The sequence below is a fragment of the Hevea brasiliensis genome, chromosome 9, assembly GCF_030052815.1.
Source record: "Hevea brasiliensis isolate MT/VB/25A 57/8 chromosome 9, ASM3005281v1, whole genome shotgun sequence".
NCBI lineage: Eukaryota > Viridiplantae > Streptophyta > Magnoliopsida > Malpighiales > Euphorbiaceae > Hevea > Hevea brasiliensis.
The window spans coordinates 5,635,720-5,653,107 of NC_079501.1; the positions used below are offsets into that span (position 1 = coordinate 5,635,720).

The following is a 17,388-nucleotide window of genomic DNA, read 5'->3' on the forward strand; positions in this document are numbered from 1 at the left end:
AACATTCAACAGTATGGCCACACAGAGAAGTAAAACAATCTTTTGCCAAAAGAACACGTTAATACCTTTTGCTGCTGTCCTGCTGCCAAGGCAGCTCATTACTTCCAGTATCAATTTAAACAAAATTCTCTTACATTTTTAGAGCACCAACACTGGTAAAAAGGGGGAAAAAAGGAAAAAAAAGAAAAAAAGAAAAGAAAGAAAGAACATTGAATAGTGCATCGTTAAGTATGAGATTTGATCATTAGATTTGTAGTGCAGCAGTAAGAAAACAATCCAAGCATTGACAGCAGGAATAGGATAAATCACTCTTAAGCTTGAGGCTTCTCCCACTTGAGGGGCTTGACAACCTCCCAGGTGAAGTCTGGGTCATCCCTTCCAAAGTGTCCGTATGCAGCTGTCTTCAAGAACCTGCTGTTGCCTCCCCTCTTGAGATCAAGGTTGATGGTGATCATTCCAGGTCTAAAGTCAAAGTTCTCCTTCACAATCTTGAGAATCTCCTTGTCAGGAATCTTTCCAGTTCCATAGGTGTCCACAAAGACTGACAAAGGCTCTGGCACACCAATGGCATAGGAGACCTGCACAATACACCTGCGAGCAAGACCATTTGCTACAATACTCTTCGCTGCCTGCCTAACAATATAAGCACCACTCCTGTCCACCTTAGTTGGGTCCTTTCCTGAAAAAGCACCACCACCATGGGCTCCCCAGCCACCATAGGTGTCTATAATGATCTTGCGTCCAGTGAGTCCTGCATCACCGTGAGGGCCACCAATGACAAAACGCCCTGATGGGTTTAGGTGGAAGATGGTCTTCTCATCAAGATACTTCTCAGGGATGACAGGCTTAATGACATGCTCCTTCAGGTCAGCAGCAATCTCATCATTTGTGACAGTCTCATCATGCTGGGTAGAGATAAGGACAGTGTGGACACGCACTGGGACCATGGCACCATTGTCGTTGTAGTACTCCACAGTAACCTGAGTCTTACCATCAGGTCTTAGCCATGGGCAGGTGCCATTCTTCCTAACCTCAGTAAGCCGAGCCCCAAGCTTGGTGGCGAGGACATGGCTCAATGGCATATATTCAGGGGTCTCATCAGTGGCATAACCAAACATATGGCCCTGGTCACCAGCACCAATCTCTTCTGGGCGCTTGGTGAAGTGGCCATGTACACCCTGAGCAATATCAGGGCTTTGCTGCTCAATGTTAACTAGGACCTTGCATTTGTCAGCATCAAGACCAACATCATCTGAAACAAATCCAATGGCGCGGCATGTGTCACGAACTATCTTCTCATAGTCTACCTTGGCCTTGGTGGTAATCTCTCCAAAGACCATGACCATGTTGGTCTTAGTGCATGTTTCACAGGCAACCTTGCTGTCAGGATCCTGCTCAAGGCAGGCATCTAGTACTGCATCAGAGATCTGGTCACAGAGTTTGTCAGGGTGGCCTTCGTTCACAGACTCAGAGGTGAAGAGAAAAGTCTCCATTTTCTTCAGCTGCATATCACAAAGGCAGTAGTCACCTTAATAATAATGATGAAAAGCAAGTCCGTGAAATCTAAGCTTGCTTAAATGCGTGAGAATATAACATAGAGAACAAAAACAAATATATTCTCCTCATAATTATCTTTCAAATTTATGAGAAAAGTTCACAAAAGGGGAGAATCCATGTACAAGAGGATGAGACCAATTACTGAATTACAGAGAGAACAAATACCTAATAAATCTTTAAGCACTGGGAAATAAGATAAAATCATAACAGATCTCAAACTCAATAATGGACCTCGCGGTGTGGATGTAGCCATCTATTTGTAGAAATAGAATTTCCATAATAGATTTCCAATAAGGGAACTCAAACGAAACAGCACGATGAAAATATTAGCTCTAAAACCAAAAGGCTATAGTCAAGTATCTTTTGACTTTTTGTGAATTTCAGGGTTGTCCTGCTTTGTAACAATTTTCTTATTCCTCCCCCCACCCCCTTTTCTCTCTCCCTTACCCTGTTCATCAATAATTAATTAAAAACAGAAATCCCCTACCGACACATCAAGGCTAATTGAAGTAGAAAGGGCAAGTGCTCTTTTCTAGCTGCATCTCAGAAAGCACTATATTACGAGTCCCATAACTGATAAATACAAAATGAAAACCAACTAGATCTATACCATATTGACATAATGGAAAGTATCCAATATGCAAAAAATGGTATAGATTCTTAAAAAAAAAAAAAAAAACAACCACAGAGCTGTCAAAATGGAAAATACCATCAGATCTGCTTTATTATACTGAAAATGATGGGAAACACAGGTAAAATCAGGCTATTAGACACCACAAAAAAAACTCCTACTAGAATTCTTGTTGAAATTCCAAACAGGTGATAATGTCAATAACTTCTACATAGAGTGGTCCAACGTCATGCCAAGCATGATATTTTCAAAAGTTCAAATTCTCTTTCGGATCTTCAAATCTCCCAAAACAAACCGTTAAAAAGCTGTAAAATCACAAAAGCCAAGTCAAACCCAAACATAAAACTGATATATGAAACAACTAAAAGCAACCAGATCTGTAGCATTTGTGCCAAACATACTAAAATAATAGCTCGTTAAAGCAAGAAACACTAGAGAAGCATTCTGAGAAGCAACAAAATCATTTTCAATCCACATAAGCAAGAATCCATGAACAAAACAATGAAATAGCATAAAAATCCCTGGAGAAGAGTAACCAAAGGTACCTTGGACTAGAGTCAGAGTACGGATCCGGACCTTTGCGCACTTATAACCAGACCCCAAAACAAGCGGTACCGAGAGCTGCTCGACAGTTTCGTCCTTCTGACAACCCTATTTATAGACCAAATGGCCTCCCAACCGGTAACCGGATGGAGCGGTTAAGATTCCTTTAATCTATTGGGGAATATGCAACTGAGGTGCCAATTGTTTTGGGGACAAAATATAGCCGTTGGATGTCAGAATTTGGAGGCGTGGGATTAGTTGGGGTTGGTGGGAGAGAGAGACATCGGAGTGCTGATTATATTTTAGGTATGAAAAAATTTTATTTATGAAAATTAACAGGGATGGCCGGTCATTCACCAACCCTTTTCGGTGGGTGGCTTGAGCCATTGGCTTGGTTCCTTGTGGACCTGCGTTATGTTTGGATTGGAGGAAGGAAGATAAAAGGAGAAAAACAAAAAAATTAATAATAATAAAAGTAAAATATATATTTTTTTATATTTAATAAAAAAAATAGATAGAAAAAGAAAAATATAAGAGAAAAAAATTATTTTATAAATAATAAAATTATAATTTTATTTTTTAAATTAAAAAATAAAAATTTATATAATATGAAGGTGTATTTATAATTTTTTATATTTTTTTTCACTTTTTCTTCATTTTAAAGAAAAAGTTAAAAAGGATTAAAAACTTTTTTTTTCTCAAATCTTTTAACTCTCTTATTTTTTATTAATCTAAATACAAAATAATAAAAAATAAAATTATTTTACTCTTAATTTTTTTTTTCTCTTTTATTTTCTATCTATGCAAACATAGCGTTGGAGTTAGGTTTGGTAGCTGGGAAGGCTAGTGGGTTAATCCCACACGCAGTGAAATCCGTGTTTCAATATCCAGTGGGCCCCCATCACCCTTTTTTTCTTTTTTCCTTAAAAATAAAAATACAGCTTTTTTTTTCGAAGTAAAAGTACAATTAGTGCAAATAAAATATGTACCATTTATAAGATTAGTCTAATTTAATATATATATATATATATAAATTATTTATCTTAATATATATGATATTTTATTTTAATGTAAAAATATTTTATAACTTTAACATTAGAGTAATTTTTACTGATCAATCTCTCAATTTTAATAATTATTTTCCTTTTATCTCTCAATTTTAAATTATTAAAAAAAAAAAACACAAATTTTAATTTTGTTTCCACAAAATATCTTAGCTTGTAATAACAAATTTATCAATTAAAAGGAATGAAATCATCCTTTTTGCCTCTCTCCGGAATTCCTTCTATTTCCCCATCATTTTTATAATTAAATTAATTAATAATTATTTATTAATAAATATTTTTTTATTAAAATTATCAATAAATTATTAATTATATAGTTATTATTTGTAACAGTATAAATTTTTTTAAAAAATAAAAATTTTATAACTAATATATGTTTAGTAATAATGTTTAAATCACGACATCTCTCACTGTCCAACGTGTTTGTTGGCGCCTCCAAGCCATCGAACCAGCTACTAAAGGTCCCTGGTGTCCACTGCTTCGTCGGTTTGCTACTCGACGTTGGTCTTGGCCTTTCACCAGATGAGAGAAAGGGGAAGAATGAACCTGAACACATTTACGCCTGCGTTCATTCCTTTTTAAAAAATTAATAAAAAAATGATATTTGTTTAAATTAAATATTTAAATTATTATTATAAAATAAGATTTTAAATTTTAAATTTTATTTTAAAAATTTTAAATTTTTACATGTCCTTTTTGTAAAATATAAATTAATAAATAATTTTATTGATAAATTTAATGAAAAAATTATATAAAAATAAATTATTTTTGTTAATTAATAATCATCAAATTGAGTGTGAGAGGGGTAAAGAAAAAGTAAGGAGGGGAAAGATAGAGGGTACAGGATAAAAAAGTAATTTTATAATTTTTTATTTAAAAAATATTTATGCAAATTTTTTTAAAAATAAATTAAAATTAGAGATAATAAAAATTATTTTAAAAATAAAAAATTAATTTGAATCAACATGGTCGTATGTATATGGGGTTATTAAATGTCGAATCCATTCAACAAAAATAAACATTTAGGATATGTTAAAGATATTTCATTTAATTTATTAGTTGATTAAATTTATTTATAAATAAAAAAAAGACATAAATAGATTAATATTTAATTTAATTTATAAATTATAAAATTACTTAAAATTAATCACAAGTCATAACTAATAATACCTTACTTATAACTTATTTACTTATTTTAAAATTATTATTTGATCAAATAAAAAATTATATTATACTAATAATTTTTAAAAATATTAACATTACCTTCATTTTAACAACTATGACACTTAATCATATATCATTTTTTATAATTTTAACTAATTAAATTACTTTTAAGCACATTATAGAAGGTGTTTGGCTCATCTTTTGAGCGTAACTGATAGTTAATGGATACCCAAAATAGTGAATTATAGTGTTTGGTAAATTTAAAAAAATAGATATGATAGCTAATAGGTAACTAATATAATACATGTAATTTGCATCAGCTCTATTTTTAAAATTGTTTATCGATAATTTATTTTATTTTATTTTTTATTTTAATTACATATTTTTTTATATAATTCAAAAATTAATATTCTTGATAATTTTATTTTTTTATTTATAATATTAACATCTTAATTAATGCAACTTTATTAAAATATGTTTTTATTAATAACATAAAATATAAAATATTTGTTTATTATGAAAAAATACATTTTTATATCTAGAAACTTAAAATTAGCTATAAGTTTTTTTTATCAATAATAATAATTATTCTATTATTTTATATTTACAATTTTAAAGTTATTTAATTACTTTTAAAGAATTTAATTATTTTCTTATTTTAATAATAAAATAAGTAATATAATATAATAAATCAATAATTATATATTTATTTTAATAATAAAATAAATAATATAGTATATTAAATTTATTTTAATAATATAATAAATAGTATACTATATTAAATTAAAAATTATATATTTAATTTAATAATAAAATAAATAATATAATATAATAATTTTATTTTTATTTCAATAATTAAATAAATTATATGATATATATCTTTATTACTCATTTTACATATCAATAACAACAACTAAATATAATTTTATTAAATGCTTAATATAAATCGACTATCATTAATTATTAATTATCAACTAACACTGACTAACGATTATTCATTGTATCTAACAGTTAAATCAAATAGTCCCTTAATTAAATACTTAAATTATGTAAAAATTATTTTTAAGTAATTTTATTAAATAATTAATTATTTATTTTTAATTTGACTTATAAATTAAAAATTTTATTTTAAATTAAATTTTTTATTTTTATACGCTGTTGGTATATTTTATGTTGATTCGATGACTGAGGAGACGAGAAATTGTCAAGGAAAAAAAAATGGAGATAAATATTTGATTGATTGAAGAAAATTATTTGAAAAGTAAGTTTATAGGAGATTATGGTCTTTAGACCTGTGTACAAGCTAGTAATTTAAAGAACGATTTGAAAGTACAAAGCTGTCCTTGTTGGAACGCTTGTCCATTGGTGTTGCCATGGGTGTTTTTGTCATATTAGATGCTGCCGACACTACAGAGGCATAGTATCAAAAACTAATCACAACAATAGCTTAAGCATGTTTTTATTTTATTTCACACTTTTTTTTCCTTTAATGAGGGACTAGGGCTAGGAAGGATAACAGATAAAGTATTTATAAAATTCACTCTATTTAAATTTAAATCTGATTAATATTTTTAAAATCTAAATCTAATTACAATTTATTATCAACAACTTAAATCTATTTCAAACCCAATTATTATTATTTAAAAATATTTGAATCATTTAATTATAATTTAAATAAAAATTATTTTTATTTATAGTTTATATTTTAAAATCTTAACAAATTAATAAAATATTTAAATTCTATTTTATATAAAAAAAATTATTAGTATTATTATAAAAAATAAATATTTTATATTTAATTAAATATTTATATAATCGAGTTTGAGTAATTGATAATCGACATATAAAATCTGAACCCATTATAAGTATTAAACTTAAAATTTAAATTTATTTCAAATTTGATTATATATTACTTAAACTCAATTTATTATGGTTTGATCAGATCAAATATGCACAAAAACTTAATCCCTTACCATTCCTAATTAGAGGAGTAAAAATTTGAACCTAACCTAATTCTGCCAAGTGTATATGCCCTTAGTCATTATATTAAGCCAAATCAAGCTTCTCACTTCTTAATTATTAAGTTAACACAATAAATTAAAAATAAAATGTAATTTGATGCATATGTTTTTTTTTAAATAATATTACCGGTTATAATAGTTATAAATTATTATAATAATTATCAACTATTTTACTGTTAGATATTAACGGTTAATATTTAAATATTTATATAGTGAATTTAAAAAAATAATTATTAAATATAAAAATAATATTATTATTTTTTTAATATTAATTAAAATACTCTATTTATATCATAAATATTTCATTAATTATGATTAAAACATTAAATACTGTTTTAAAGGTCACAACAAGGCGATGAAATTTGAATGATGATTTTAAGGGGAGATTAATTAGCATCGCTTTCTCCAACCTAACCCTTCAGAGAACCAGCGGTTGGTGAGAAAATAAAAAATAAAAATGTGAATTGAAATGATATAATCATGTTTTTTAAAATTGTTTTGAGAGAATTAAGGTGAGAAATCAACAAAGCCATCGTTTGAAAGATCGTATGGTTAAAAAGTCAATGTCAGGTTTGGCCACCAACCAAATACGAATAAAATAGCCCAAAGGATGCATTTGGGTTTTATTTGGTACGTGATAATAAGATTATTTAGAAAATTAAATAATAATAATAATATTATTATTATTATTATTATTCGTATGGGACCACTCCAGGAGCTAAGCTTAGCCAGCCGTGAAGAGATGAGTTTATGAGGGAAACGACGTGGCAACAACCAGAGAAGTGGGGCAGTTGGGATTTGTTGGGGGAAAAGCTAGGTGCGGTTCCCACCCACGAAATGACCAACAAGGATTTCCCAAAAGCTTGGGCCAACCGCCACTTGCTCTCTTGTCTGTTGTTGGTACGGTAAGATGGAAATTCTTGTCTACGTCACTCCATTTTATATATAATAAAATAAAATAAAATATATTTCATTAATTAAAAATTAAAAAATAAAAATTTAATTTTTTATATAAATAAAATTAATAATTTATATAAAAAATAATATAAATAATTTAAAATATTTAACATATAAATTAATCAATAAATAAGCTGTATACTTCACTCTTTGATTTATTTGATAATAAAAAATAAATTTTACATATTTATAGATAATATTTGAATAAAGTTTTCCTCTTGCTACTCTAACACTGAAAAGTTTTAATCACAACTTTATTTTTTTTTATAATAAAATTTATTTTATTAATGAATTTAATTATCATTAAATTCATTAATAATTATTAAATAGATAATATAATTAAAAATAGACCATATCGCACTATTAATTTGTGCTTCGCTTTTATTGCAATAAAATTGAATCATGTTTTCATCTTTTAAAAAAATAAAATAAAAAAAGTGGAATTTGAGTGGCTTTGGTGGGTAAAAATCCAGGCACTCATCCATAATTCAATGAAAGAAAATGCTTTCCAGATCATTTTTTTTATACTAAACCATTAATTTTATTATATTAGACAAGTGTGTAGTAAAATTATAATAGTTGACCTTTTTTTTTTAATATAGATATATTTTCCTTTGCTCAATATGAAAAAATAAATTTAATAAGTAGGAAATGATAAATAAATTTAACCAAATAATTAAAAAACTGTCATATGTGATTACACTTGGCCAATAGTTAGAGCAGTAAAAAATAAAAACCAAAATAGTGTGTGTGCCTGGGCATTTCTATCCCCATTGATTGAGGTCTCACATGGGGCATGCTCAATGATTATTTGGACCATTCTTTTAAAATTTTACATTGAATGTCACGATCAAATTTATGGCCGAATTAGCACTAAAATTTAGATTGGTATAAAACTCTTAAGGCTTATAGTAAATTTTATTGTTCCTAAATTCATGATCTGACCACAATTTAGGCCTAACGTGCATAATAAAATAATTTAAATTAAACTATTATAATTTTATTTCAGATCAACTTAACCCAATAATAATCAGAAATTAAAATTAGAATAATTTAAATTAAACTATTATAATTTTATTTCAGATCAACTTAACCCAATAATAATCAGAAATTAAAATTAGAGGAGCCTAGTTCAACCCTATTACATCATTTACGAGCTATTTAAAAATCATAAAAATTTTTCATTTATTAATACAAAACTTAAATTCATAAGTCCCTGACAATATTAATATTACTGCTAGTACATGCCGAGTTCTAAATTACAAATTTAGTGAATAATAATAATATTAAGTAATTATTGATAACCTGCGAGGAAAGAAACATGTTATTCTTAAAAAATGTCTATTCCTATAGTTTGAAAAAATAGGATGAACAAAAGTGAGCTTTCGACTTAGAGAGTAAAATACCCATTTTAAGTACAATTTTTATAGCTATCTAAAGCTAATGCATCATAAAGAGTGGAATGCAACACCATCATAATTTTCATACAAATCACATCATAACAGCAAAAAGGTAATTTTGAGTACTCACACACCCATATAATATTCAAACAGTACGAACATGGGAGCTAATCTCCTATACAGCTATCTTAATTCAAACTCTATCAGCGAGTATCTCTCAAGCCAGACATTCGCTTAATAAACAAAATGCGAGGGCCAGTGAGATCATCTCGAGTCGTACCTACCCCAACTTATCCATAAAGGATCGGGTCCCAGCGAGTCAAGCTCTAGCCGCGTCTACCCGTCCTGTCCATATCCAATATCACACCACACGCACGCAAACACACTCACACTACTCCAAATTACCATAAAACAATATACATGGCACTTCATCAATTAAGAATGCATATAAAACATGCATAGCATTTAACTACGTAAATACATATTTATAAGTGATGCATGGACATACCTAAACATATAATGATATTGAAATTATAATTAAAATTAATATTTTACTCACAATATACCAGATATCACTGTAGAGGTTGGGTGAAGGAAGATGATTGACCCTAATCACCTACATAATTTTTATTGTGAATTTATTAGTGCTAATTCAATAAAAATAAATTTAAAAAGGCAAACACATTCTAATTTATGCTAAAAATTTGACAGAATTTTCCCTATACCTAAGACCTGCCCAACTAGCAAAAATATTTAAATAACACTTTTAAATCTCAATTTCCACAAGCACATCTCATCAACATCATATGGCCTCTCTTGGGCCCTCCAAATCAGACAATAGTCATAAACTTAAAAAATTATGTTGTAGTTCCTATAATTGACATTTTGTAAAAATCCACTTAAACAAGCTCTACAAATTCTAAAATTTTGCTCCGCGGTCCTTAATAAGGTTATAAAGTTATCGCAAAAGGAATTGTAATTTTCTAATCATCCATAAATATTTTATAAATTTTTATTCAAGAATATTACTCAATTCCATAAGTTCTCAATAGCTAATATGTTACTAATTCAACCCAAATCAACATTCACATATTTAACTGCTCAATCCTCAAGCTTCAACCAATCATATAAAATTTAAATACCATAAATTCAGATGATCTTATATGCTCAGATGCTAAAAATCTAACTAAAACCCACATATATTTTTCAAAAATGTTCCACAATCACTTAAAAATTTAACAAATACCATAAAACATCTCCAAATAATTTTATCTTCATCATATATTTTTCTTAGAATTTTTCTCCATTTTTTTTTAAGAAACACTGCATTTAAGCACCACATATTGATAAATAATAAAAATAATCTTACCCAAAACTTATCTGTGTCTCAAAAATTCTAAAAATTTATAAAAAAACCTCTGAAAGTTGAATCATCCCCAAAGCTCGCTGGAGCCACCGCCGAAACCACCGTGCAAGGTGGCCAGCGGGCGGCGAAATCTGCCAGATCTGATCATATCATAATGTTCTTCTCTTCTTCCTCAGTCCATAGGTGGTCTCGGATCATCAATCTAATAGTCGAATCGCCCTAGATCTGACCAAAAAGCTTAAAAAACCAGAAATTTCTCTCCTCCATATTTCACTTATTCGACCATCAAATGTTGCAAAATGGGTATCAAAAGAAAGCTCTCAAAACAAGCTCTCCAACGCCACCTGAATCACCTTGATCGGACGTCGGATAAAGTTGAAATGGCGCCTGGAAGTTGGCTGCCCTGTGCCCGCGTTTTTCTCTCTCCTCCATCACTTGGCGCTGCTTCTGGTGCTTCTTCGATTAGATGGTGGTGCACTAATGTCGTGGGGTGGTGGGGGAATCCTCGCCGGCGATGGTGGTAGGTGATGGTCTCCGGTAGCTGCAAAAGGAAGGGAGAGAAAAGAGAGTGATGGGAGGGAGAGAAAGAAAGTTGGGGAGAGAGAGAGAGATATATATTTATTTATTTTTTTTTATTGGCTGCAGTAGCAGCTGACAGTAGGTGTAGCCCACTGCTACACGCCATTATCACTTCCCTTCCTTTTTTTTTTTTTTAGGTTATTACATTGAATGTGTAGAGCGTGTATATGTGGATTGTATATAAATAAAAATTATTAAAATTGACATAATTTTAATAGTGGTTCAGTTTTATTACTAACCTGTGTACTTATTTTGACTTTAAATTATTATTAAGGTAATTGAATTTGTTATTAAATATTAAATTAAAGATTAATAATTATTTAATTACAATATTTATCTTTAATTATTTATTTCAACGTAATATCTAGATCATTTTCTATTTATCACTAAAAATTTAAAAGACAAATAAATAGTTAGAGTACCCTTATTTCTGTATAACCGGTAGCAACCCATTCATTTGAAATTAATAAAAAGGGTTTCTTCTATCCTTTACCTTCCCATGTAAAAATGGTGAGCGGCCACCTGAATTAGTTGAATTAGTCAACATGGCCTTAAACAATGGCGGAGCCAAGCTTATAATAAATGGGGAAACTGCCCTTCTGAAAGATTTTGAAAATTTAAAGATATTGAAAGTGTTGAATAAATTTATAATAACTGATGTTGTCTGAGATTCTCAAGTTGGTGGTTCATTGAAAAGTTACATAAGGTCGATTATCTGAGTTAAGTCACTACGATGCTCTGAGTTAAGTTATTGCGAAGCTCAAATTAATAAATATTAAAAAAAGTAAATACCAATAAAAAAAGTAAATACCAATAAAAAAAAATGATTGCGTACTTTAAATATTGATATAGTTTATATTTAAGTACCTTTCTTGATTTATTCAGAATTTTACTAGTTCATGTCAGCCCATTTAATTTCACCTTTTGCGGAAATATTACCTAACATGTAGCTAATTGATATCCGATCATCATTTTGTTATACACACGCTGTCCTGATCCAAGTAATTATTTTATCCGACCCATCCAAACATGTCTTATCCAGCGCTTTGTGGACTATCCGAATACTTTGATATCTTACTTGGACACTTCATAAACTTGCCCAAACACCTGACTTTTACCTGAATGCCAAATGCCAAAGTGATGTATCTTTTTCTTGAACTTAAGAATCCGTACCATTTACCGGGTAGTACTATATTAATAATATATGAAATTTTATTTAATGTTCCATTTAATTTAAAAAAATAGGAACCTAACGCAATTTAAAAATAGTAGTGCTTCATTTGACTGAGAAAGAGACAAAAATGTTTGATTTGAAAAAGATTACATTTTCATTTTAATGCTGCTGGAAAAGGTTTTATTGTTCAGGGTAAAAATAGGAAACTGAATGCAATGAGGAAGACGGCAGGAAAGCCACGTTGCTTCCTCTTGGAGCCCCTTGTACCGTCCTGATCGTGTCAAGTACCTTGGTACAACTCTTTGGTGAGCCTCCATCTTATTAGACCGGTAAATTCCCAAGTGACTATGGTTGGGACACAGCGGAGCTATCAGCTGACCCTGAAACCTTTGCCATGTTATGAAAGGCTGTTAGTTTCATTCCAAAGAAGGGTGCTGTGATTTTGCGTAACAATCTGCAGCTTATCTAATGGACTCTCGAGGATCGGTTTCTGTACATTTGTTACAGCAGTGAGAAGACCTTCGATCATGCTAGTACTTCTTATCTGCAACCTTAAACTATTAGCATGCAATTCTCACCATTGTAAATCGCCTAGTATTGCTATGTGCATCTGGTGTCTGGGCCATAATTAAACTTCATGTGGAGCTCAGATGTTGACAAGAATTCATGCATTTCCCTTGGAGTCCTAGTCCTACAAAAATGTAAAATAAAAAAAAAAAAAAGGGGGAAAGACTAGCGCTGACAGCTATGTGCCGACAGGTCGCAGGATTTGAGTAAAATACATTAAAAAAAATAAATTATATTATTGTAAAATTAATAATTTACTTAACTCTGCAAAATGAGGACTTGGATGTGTTCTTTATTCCATTATTGCTATTTTTGGGGATAAAAATTTAAAATAATGATTCTATATTAAATAATTTATTTATTGTAAAAATAATTTTATTAAATTAAAATTAATCACTTTTAATTTTATTTTAATAATACTTTTTTTTTAAATTTAATAACTCATTATAATTTTTTATTGACCCACTATTACTTTATATAAAACTATCAGTTCATTAAAATTTCTCCTATTCCTGCGAGACAAGTTAACAACATATCAATCTCAAACATTTGAAAAAACACAAATAACTATTTTACTTTATTTAAACATATTTCTTATTCATATGAATACAATTTTTTTTTTAAAAAAAAAACAATAGTGGTTAATTATTAACATCAATATAATAAACCACTAATCAAATTTCCATGACGGTGTCATTAGATTTTAGATATCACAGGTTAGCCACAATGGCTCATCGAACTGGCCCGTGAGCTTATGCCCAACATCCTCGTCCAGGCACAGACGGCCCAAGTCCAGATTGTTCCCAGAGTGCCATGCCGGTGTCCCATTTTCGTATCCATTCCATGTCAGCCTCCTCAATCCCCTCCCATCCAACCTCACCAAATACAAATCCCCATATGGCTGAAACTGATTTGGCCACGACACTGGCTCAGCCGTGACGCCACCTATATTAGCGGTGAACAATAGCCATTCCCCATCCTTGCTGAAACACACGTGGTTTATCCTCTCCCTGTCCACCTCGCTCGATCCTGCTGGTCCTGCCACGTGGATTCTCTTGAGATCAGAGCCGTCCGGTTTTATGACGTAGATGCTAAATGCATCTGTATTATCTGGATTGTGTCTATTTGAAGAAAATGCTATGAGGTCTCCCGTTGGTGACCAACAAGGCATAGTGTCAATCCAGGGTCCCTCCGTTAACCGACGTATACCACCGTTAAACTCTCCGTTAACAGCGTCAATTATATATAGGTTCTTGTGGCCAGATCGGCCAGACCGGAACACAAGCGACTTGCCATCTGGCGAGCATGATGGGAAGGCGTTATTGCCTGTGTCCTCTCTCGTCAGGATCTTTACGTCGCATTTGATCTCTTCGCGATCACTGTTAAGATCTGAACGATCAAACGTCACACGTGCAATCTGCACCGTTTTTTTTACCGACTCAAAGATTGGGCCCAGAGATGTGAAGATGGCGTTCTCAGTGGGACTCCACGAGTTGTAGAAGGCCATTCGGTTCTTGATTAAGGTCCATCGTTTTGAACCGTCCGATTTGACGATTTTTACACCCCCATTCTCATCAAAGTCGGGATTGAAGGTTATGAGATCACCGGCAGGGGAAAATGAGGGAAATGATCCGTTGTTTCTCAGCATCCTTAGATCTTTGATTGGAGACATAATCGGTTCAAGATTTGGAATCCTTGACTCGCCGGGAGTTGATTCACCTCTAAACCGGTGATACCCGAGAAGAGAGGAGTCTGGAGAAACAAAGGGGTTGTAATGATGGAAACTCGGATTCAGTGATTCAGTCACCGGATAAAAAGTCCTTGACGCAAGATCAAATATCTCGATGTGCCTATAATTGTTGTTGTGCCGCCGAGTCGCTACGGCAATTCTTTTACCATCCTGGAAGGCCGCAGGAGTAAAGCAATGAACCCCTGGCGGAGTAACCCTAAGAGCAGCGTTTGGAAACCCGGAGAAGTGGACTTCTTCAGGGAAATTTACCTGGAAAATACTCCACCACCCATCCTCAGCTTGACGGTGGAAATAAATCGTCGAGTCACCTGACCAGGTGGGCCATCCACCTCTTTCACAAACCACCACTCGTTTATCCGGATTGCTTTCTTTGAAAACGACTATATCCGTATAGAGCTCATGAAATTCGCCACCCCAAGGACGAGACCCATAAGATGCAACAGCTACGAATTTCCCACTAGAAGAAATAGCGGGACTGTAATCAACAACTCCATGAGAGGTCAAACGAGTAGCATCCTTCTTTTGATGATTAAGATCGATGGAGTAAAGAGCGCTCCAACTTCTGAAAGGTTGATCGGGCTGTTCATGAGCTGATACGAAGTAGAGGCGATTATGCTTGATGATCGGACGATCATGGAAAAGGCTCTCCAGGACAGATGGAAGCTGCTCCAATTTGGGAAGTCCAGATCGTGACAGGTAAATTCCGGGGTAACCAGTTCGTTCGGAGACGAAGACAATAGCTTGATCGTGTTCATGGATGAATTGGGCGTTAAAATTGATGGAGATGCCGTCAGTAAGGCGAAGTTCATCGGAATTGGAGAATTTGGAGTGATTTAAATTGGAGGGCAGTTTGATGGAGAAAACGTCAAAGCCATAGTTAGGACGGCCAACGGTGGTGAAGACGATGGTACCTTGGAGATCCATCGGGATGAGTGTGTTAGTGTGAGTGTGAGAGTGGGTGTGGGTAAGAAGAGATGAGTGTGAGGAGTAAGTGAATGACTGGGTTTTTGAAGAAGCAGCGACACGATAGAGATTGAAATACATGCGTGTGAGATGACGTAGCATTTCTGTCGTTGTTGACTGGTTTTCTCGCCTTGCTATAGAATTAAATAGCAAATTGGACAAGAAGTCAGACTAGGCATCCTCCATACCAAAGAGATAACGTGGGAGGGAGGGACAGAGTGTGAACTGAAGATTGGAACGGAATCAAATTTTGAAATTCCAGAGAGCTATTTATTTTGCATCAACTACCCAACTGGCCTATTATTCCATTGTCCTATTGTTTATTGAAACAAATCCTTCACAAGTAACAAAATACTTATTATTTGTTTAACTTTAATTGAGTTTTAATTCAACTTTAATACCTCATGCTATTAAAATGTAGATTCCAATATTATTAAGTTCATTCTAGACAGACATAATATCGATTTTAATGAAAGGGAAAAAAATTTTGCAGTCCAAATCTACTTTATGCCACGTTATCGATAGATCACAATTAAATTTTCAACAAATAATTTTCCCAAAACTTGGTTCGCAAGTATCAAATTCCAACTGGAATAAGGTTCAATTTGTTTCATGTATTTATTGGTTTAATTTAATTTAAAAATTTTAATTTATGTATAATTTAGCTCAATTTTGAGAAATGTGTAATTCACTCCCCACTTTAGTGTGTGTGTGAGTTGCTTTTTTTTTTTAATTTTTTTAAATATTTTTAAAATTAATTATTTTTTAATGTTAATTGTTTAGTTAATATTTTTTTTTATCTTAATTAATTAACTATAATTAGTTATTTTTATATTTTACTTTTTTAATATTAATTAATAATATGAAAACAAAAAAATAATATTTTTATATTTTTAATTTTATTTAATTATAATTTTCTAATTTTAAATTAAAAGCATGAAATATAAAAATTATATTTTTTCATTTAAATAATTAAAATTAATAAAAATTTTAATTAATTATATGACAATATAAAGATAATTTTTTTATATTTTCAGTTTAATTAATAATATTAAATAATAAAAATAATATTTTTATTTTTTATTTAAATAATTATATAATATAAAAATAATATTTTAATATTAATAAATAATTAAATATTAAAAAATGACACATATTAATCAATTGAGTTAATTTGAACATAAACTAAAATTTATGGGATAAATTGAACTAAAAATTAAAAATAGATTAAATTGAATCTTCCTCCAATAGGAGTAATTGAGCCTTATTCTAATTTCAACTATGCTATCGTGTGCGCAATGGATACTGTACATGGCAACTAGTACATGCAAAAACACATAACCATAAACTTGTGCACATTTCCATCATGTTTCCCTTGAAATGGTAATTTCGCGTCCAAAACACGAATAAATATTTTATAAACCAACCAGTTCTCGTATTTGGACTGCCTTTTGTGTTTGGGTTGGTCTCTGAATGCAGGGCCTCTTGGTTCTTCACATTGTTTATTTGTGTTCTAGGCCCATGTTTTTTAATAATTGATCTTAACGAATGATAACCCAAAAATAAAAAAATAAAAAAAAAAACAGCGGTCTTCTTTATTTCAGATGTAATGTCGTCGTCTTTTCTTTGCTAGCATTAATACCCTTGTGGTA

At 31.0% G+C, this 17,388-nt stretch overlaps 2 protein-coding genes across 2 annotated transcripts; both read right to left on the reverse strand.

Annotated features, from left to right (window-relative positions):
• Positions 1-40: 40 nt before the first annotated feature.
• On the reverse strand, positions 41-2,900 carry LOC110653405 (S-adenosylmethionine synthase 1). Its single transcript, XM_021809022.2, has 2 exons — positions 2,734-2,900; positions 41-1,502 (listed from the first exon to the last, which is right to left on the reverse strand). The coding sequence occupies exon 2, from the start codon at positions 1,491-1,493 to the stop codon at positions 312-314; it is 1,182 nt and encodes a 393-aa protein (XP_021664714.1). The 5' UTR covers positions 1,494-1,502; positions 2,734-2,900; the 3' UTR covers positions 41-311.
• Positions 2,901-13,571: 10,671 nt separating this feature from the next.
• LOC110653407 (uncharacterized) lies at positions 13,572-16,317 on the reverse strand. The gene has a single exon (XM_021809025.2). It carries the CDS (start codon positions 15,836-15,838, stop codon positions 13,727-13,729), a length of 2,112 nt encoding a protein of 703 aa, XP_021664717.2. The 5' UTR covers positions 15,839-16,317; the 3' UTR covers positions 13,572-13,726.
• Between the last annotated feature and the right edge of the window lie 1,071 nt (positions 16,318-17,388).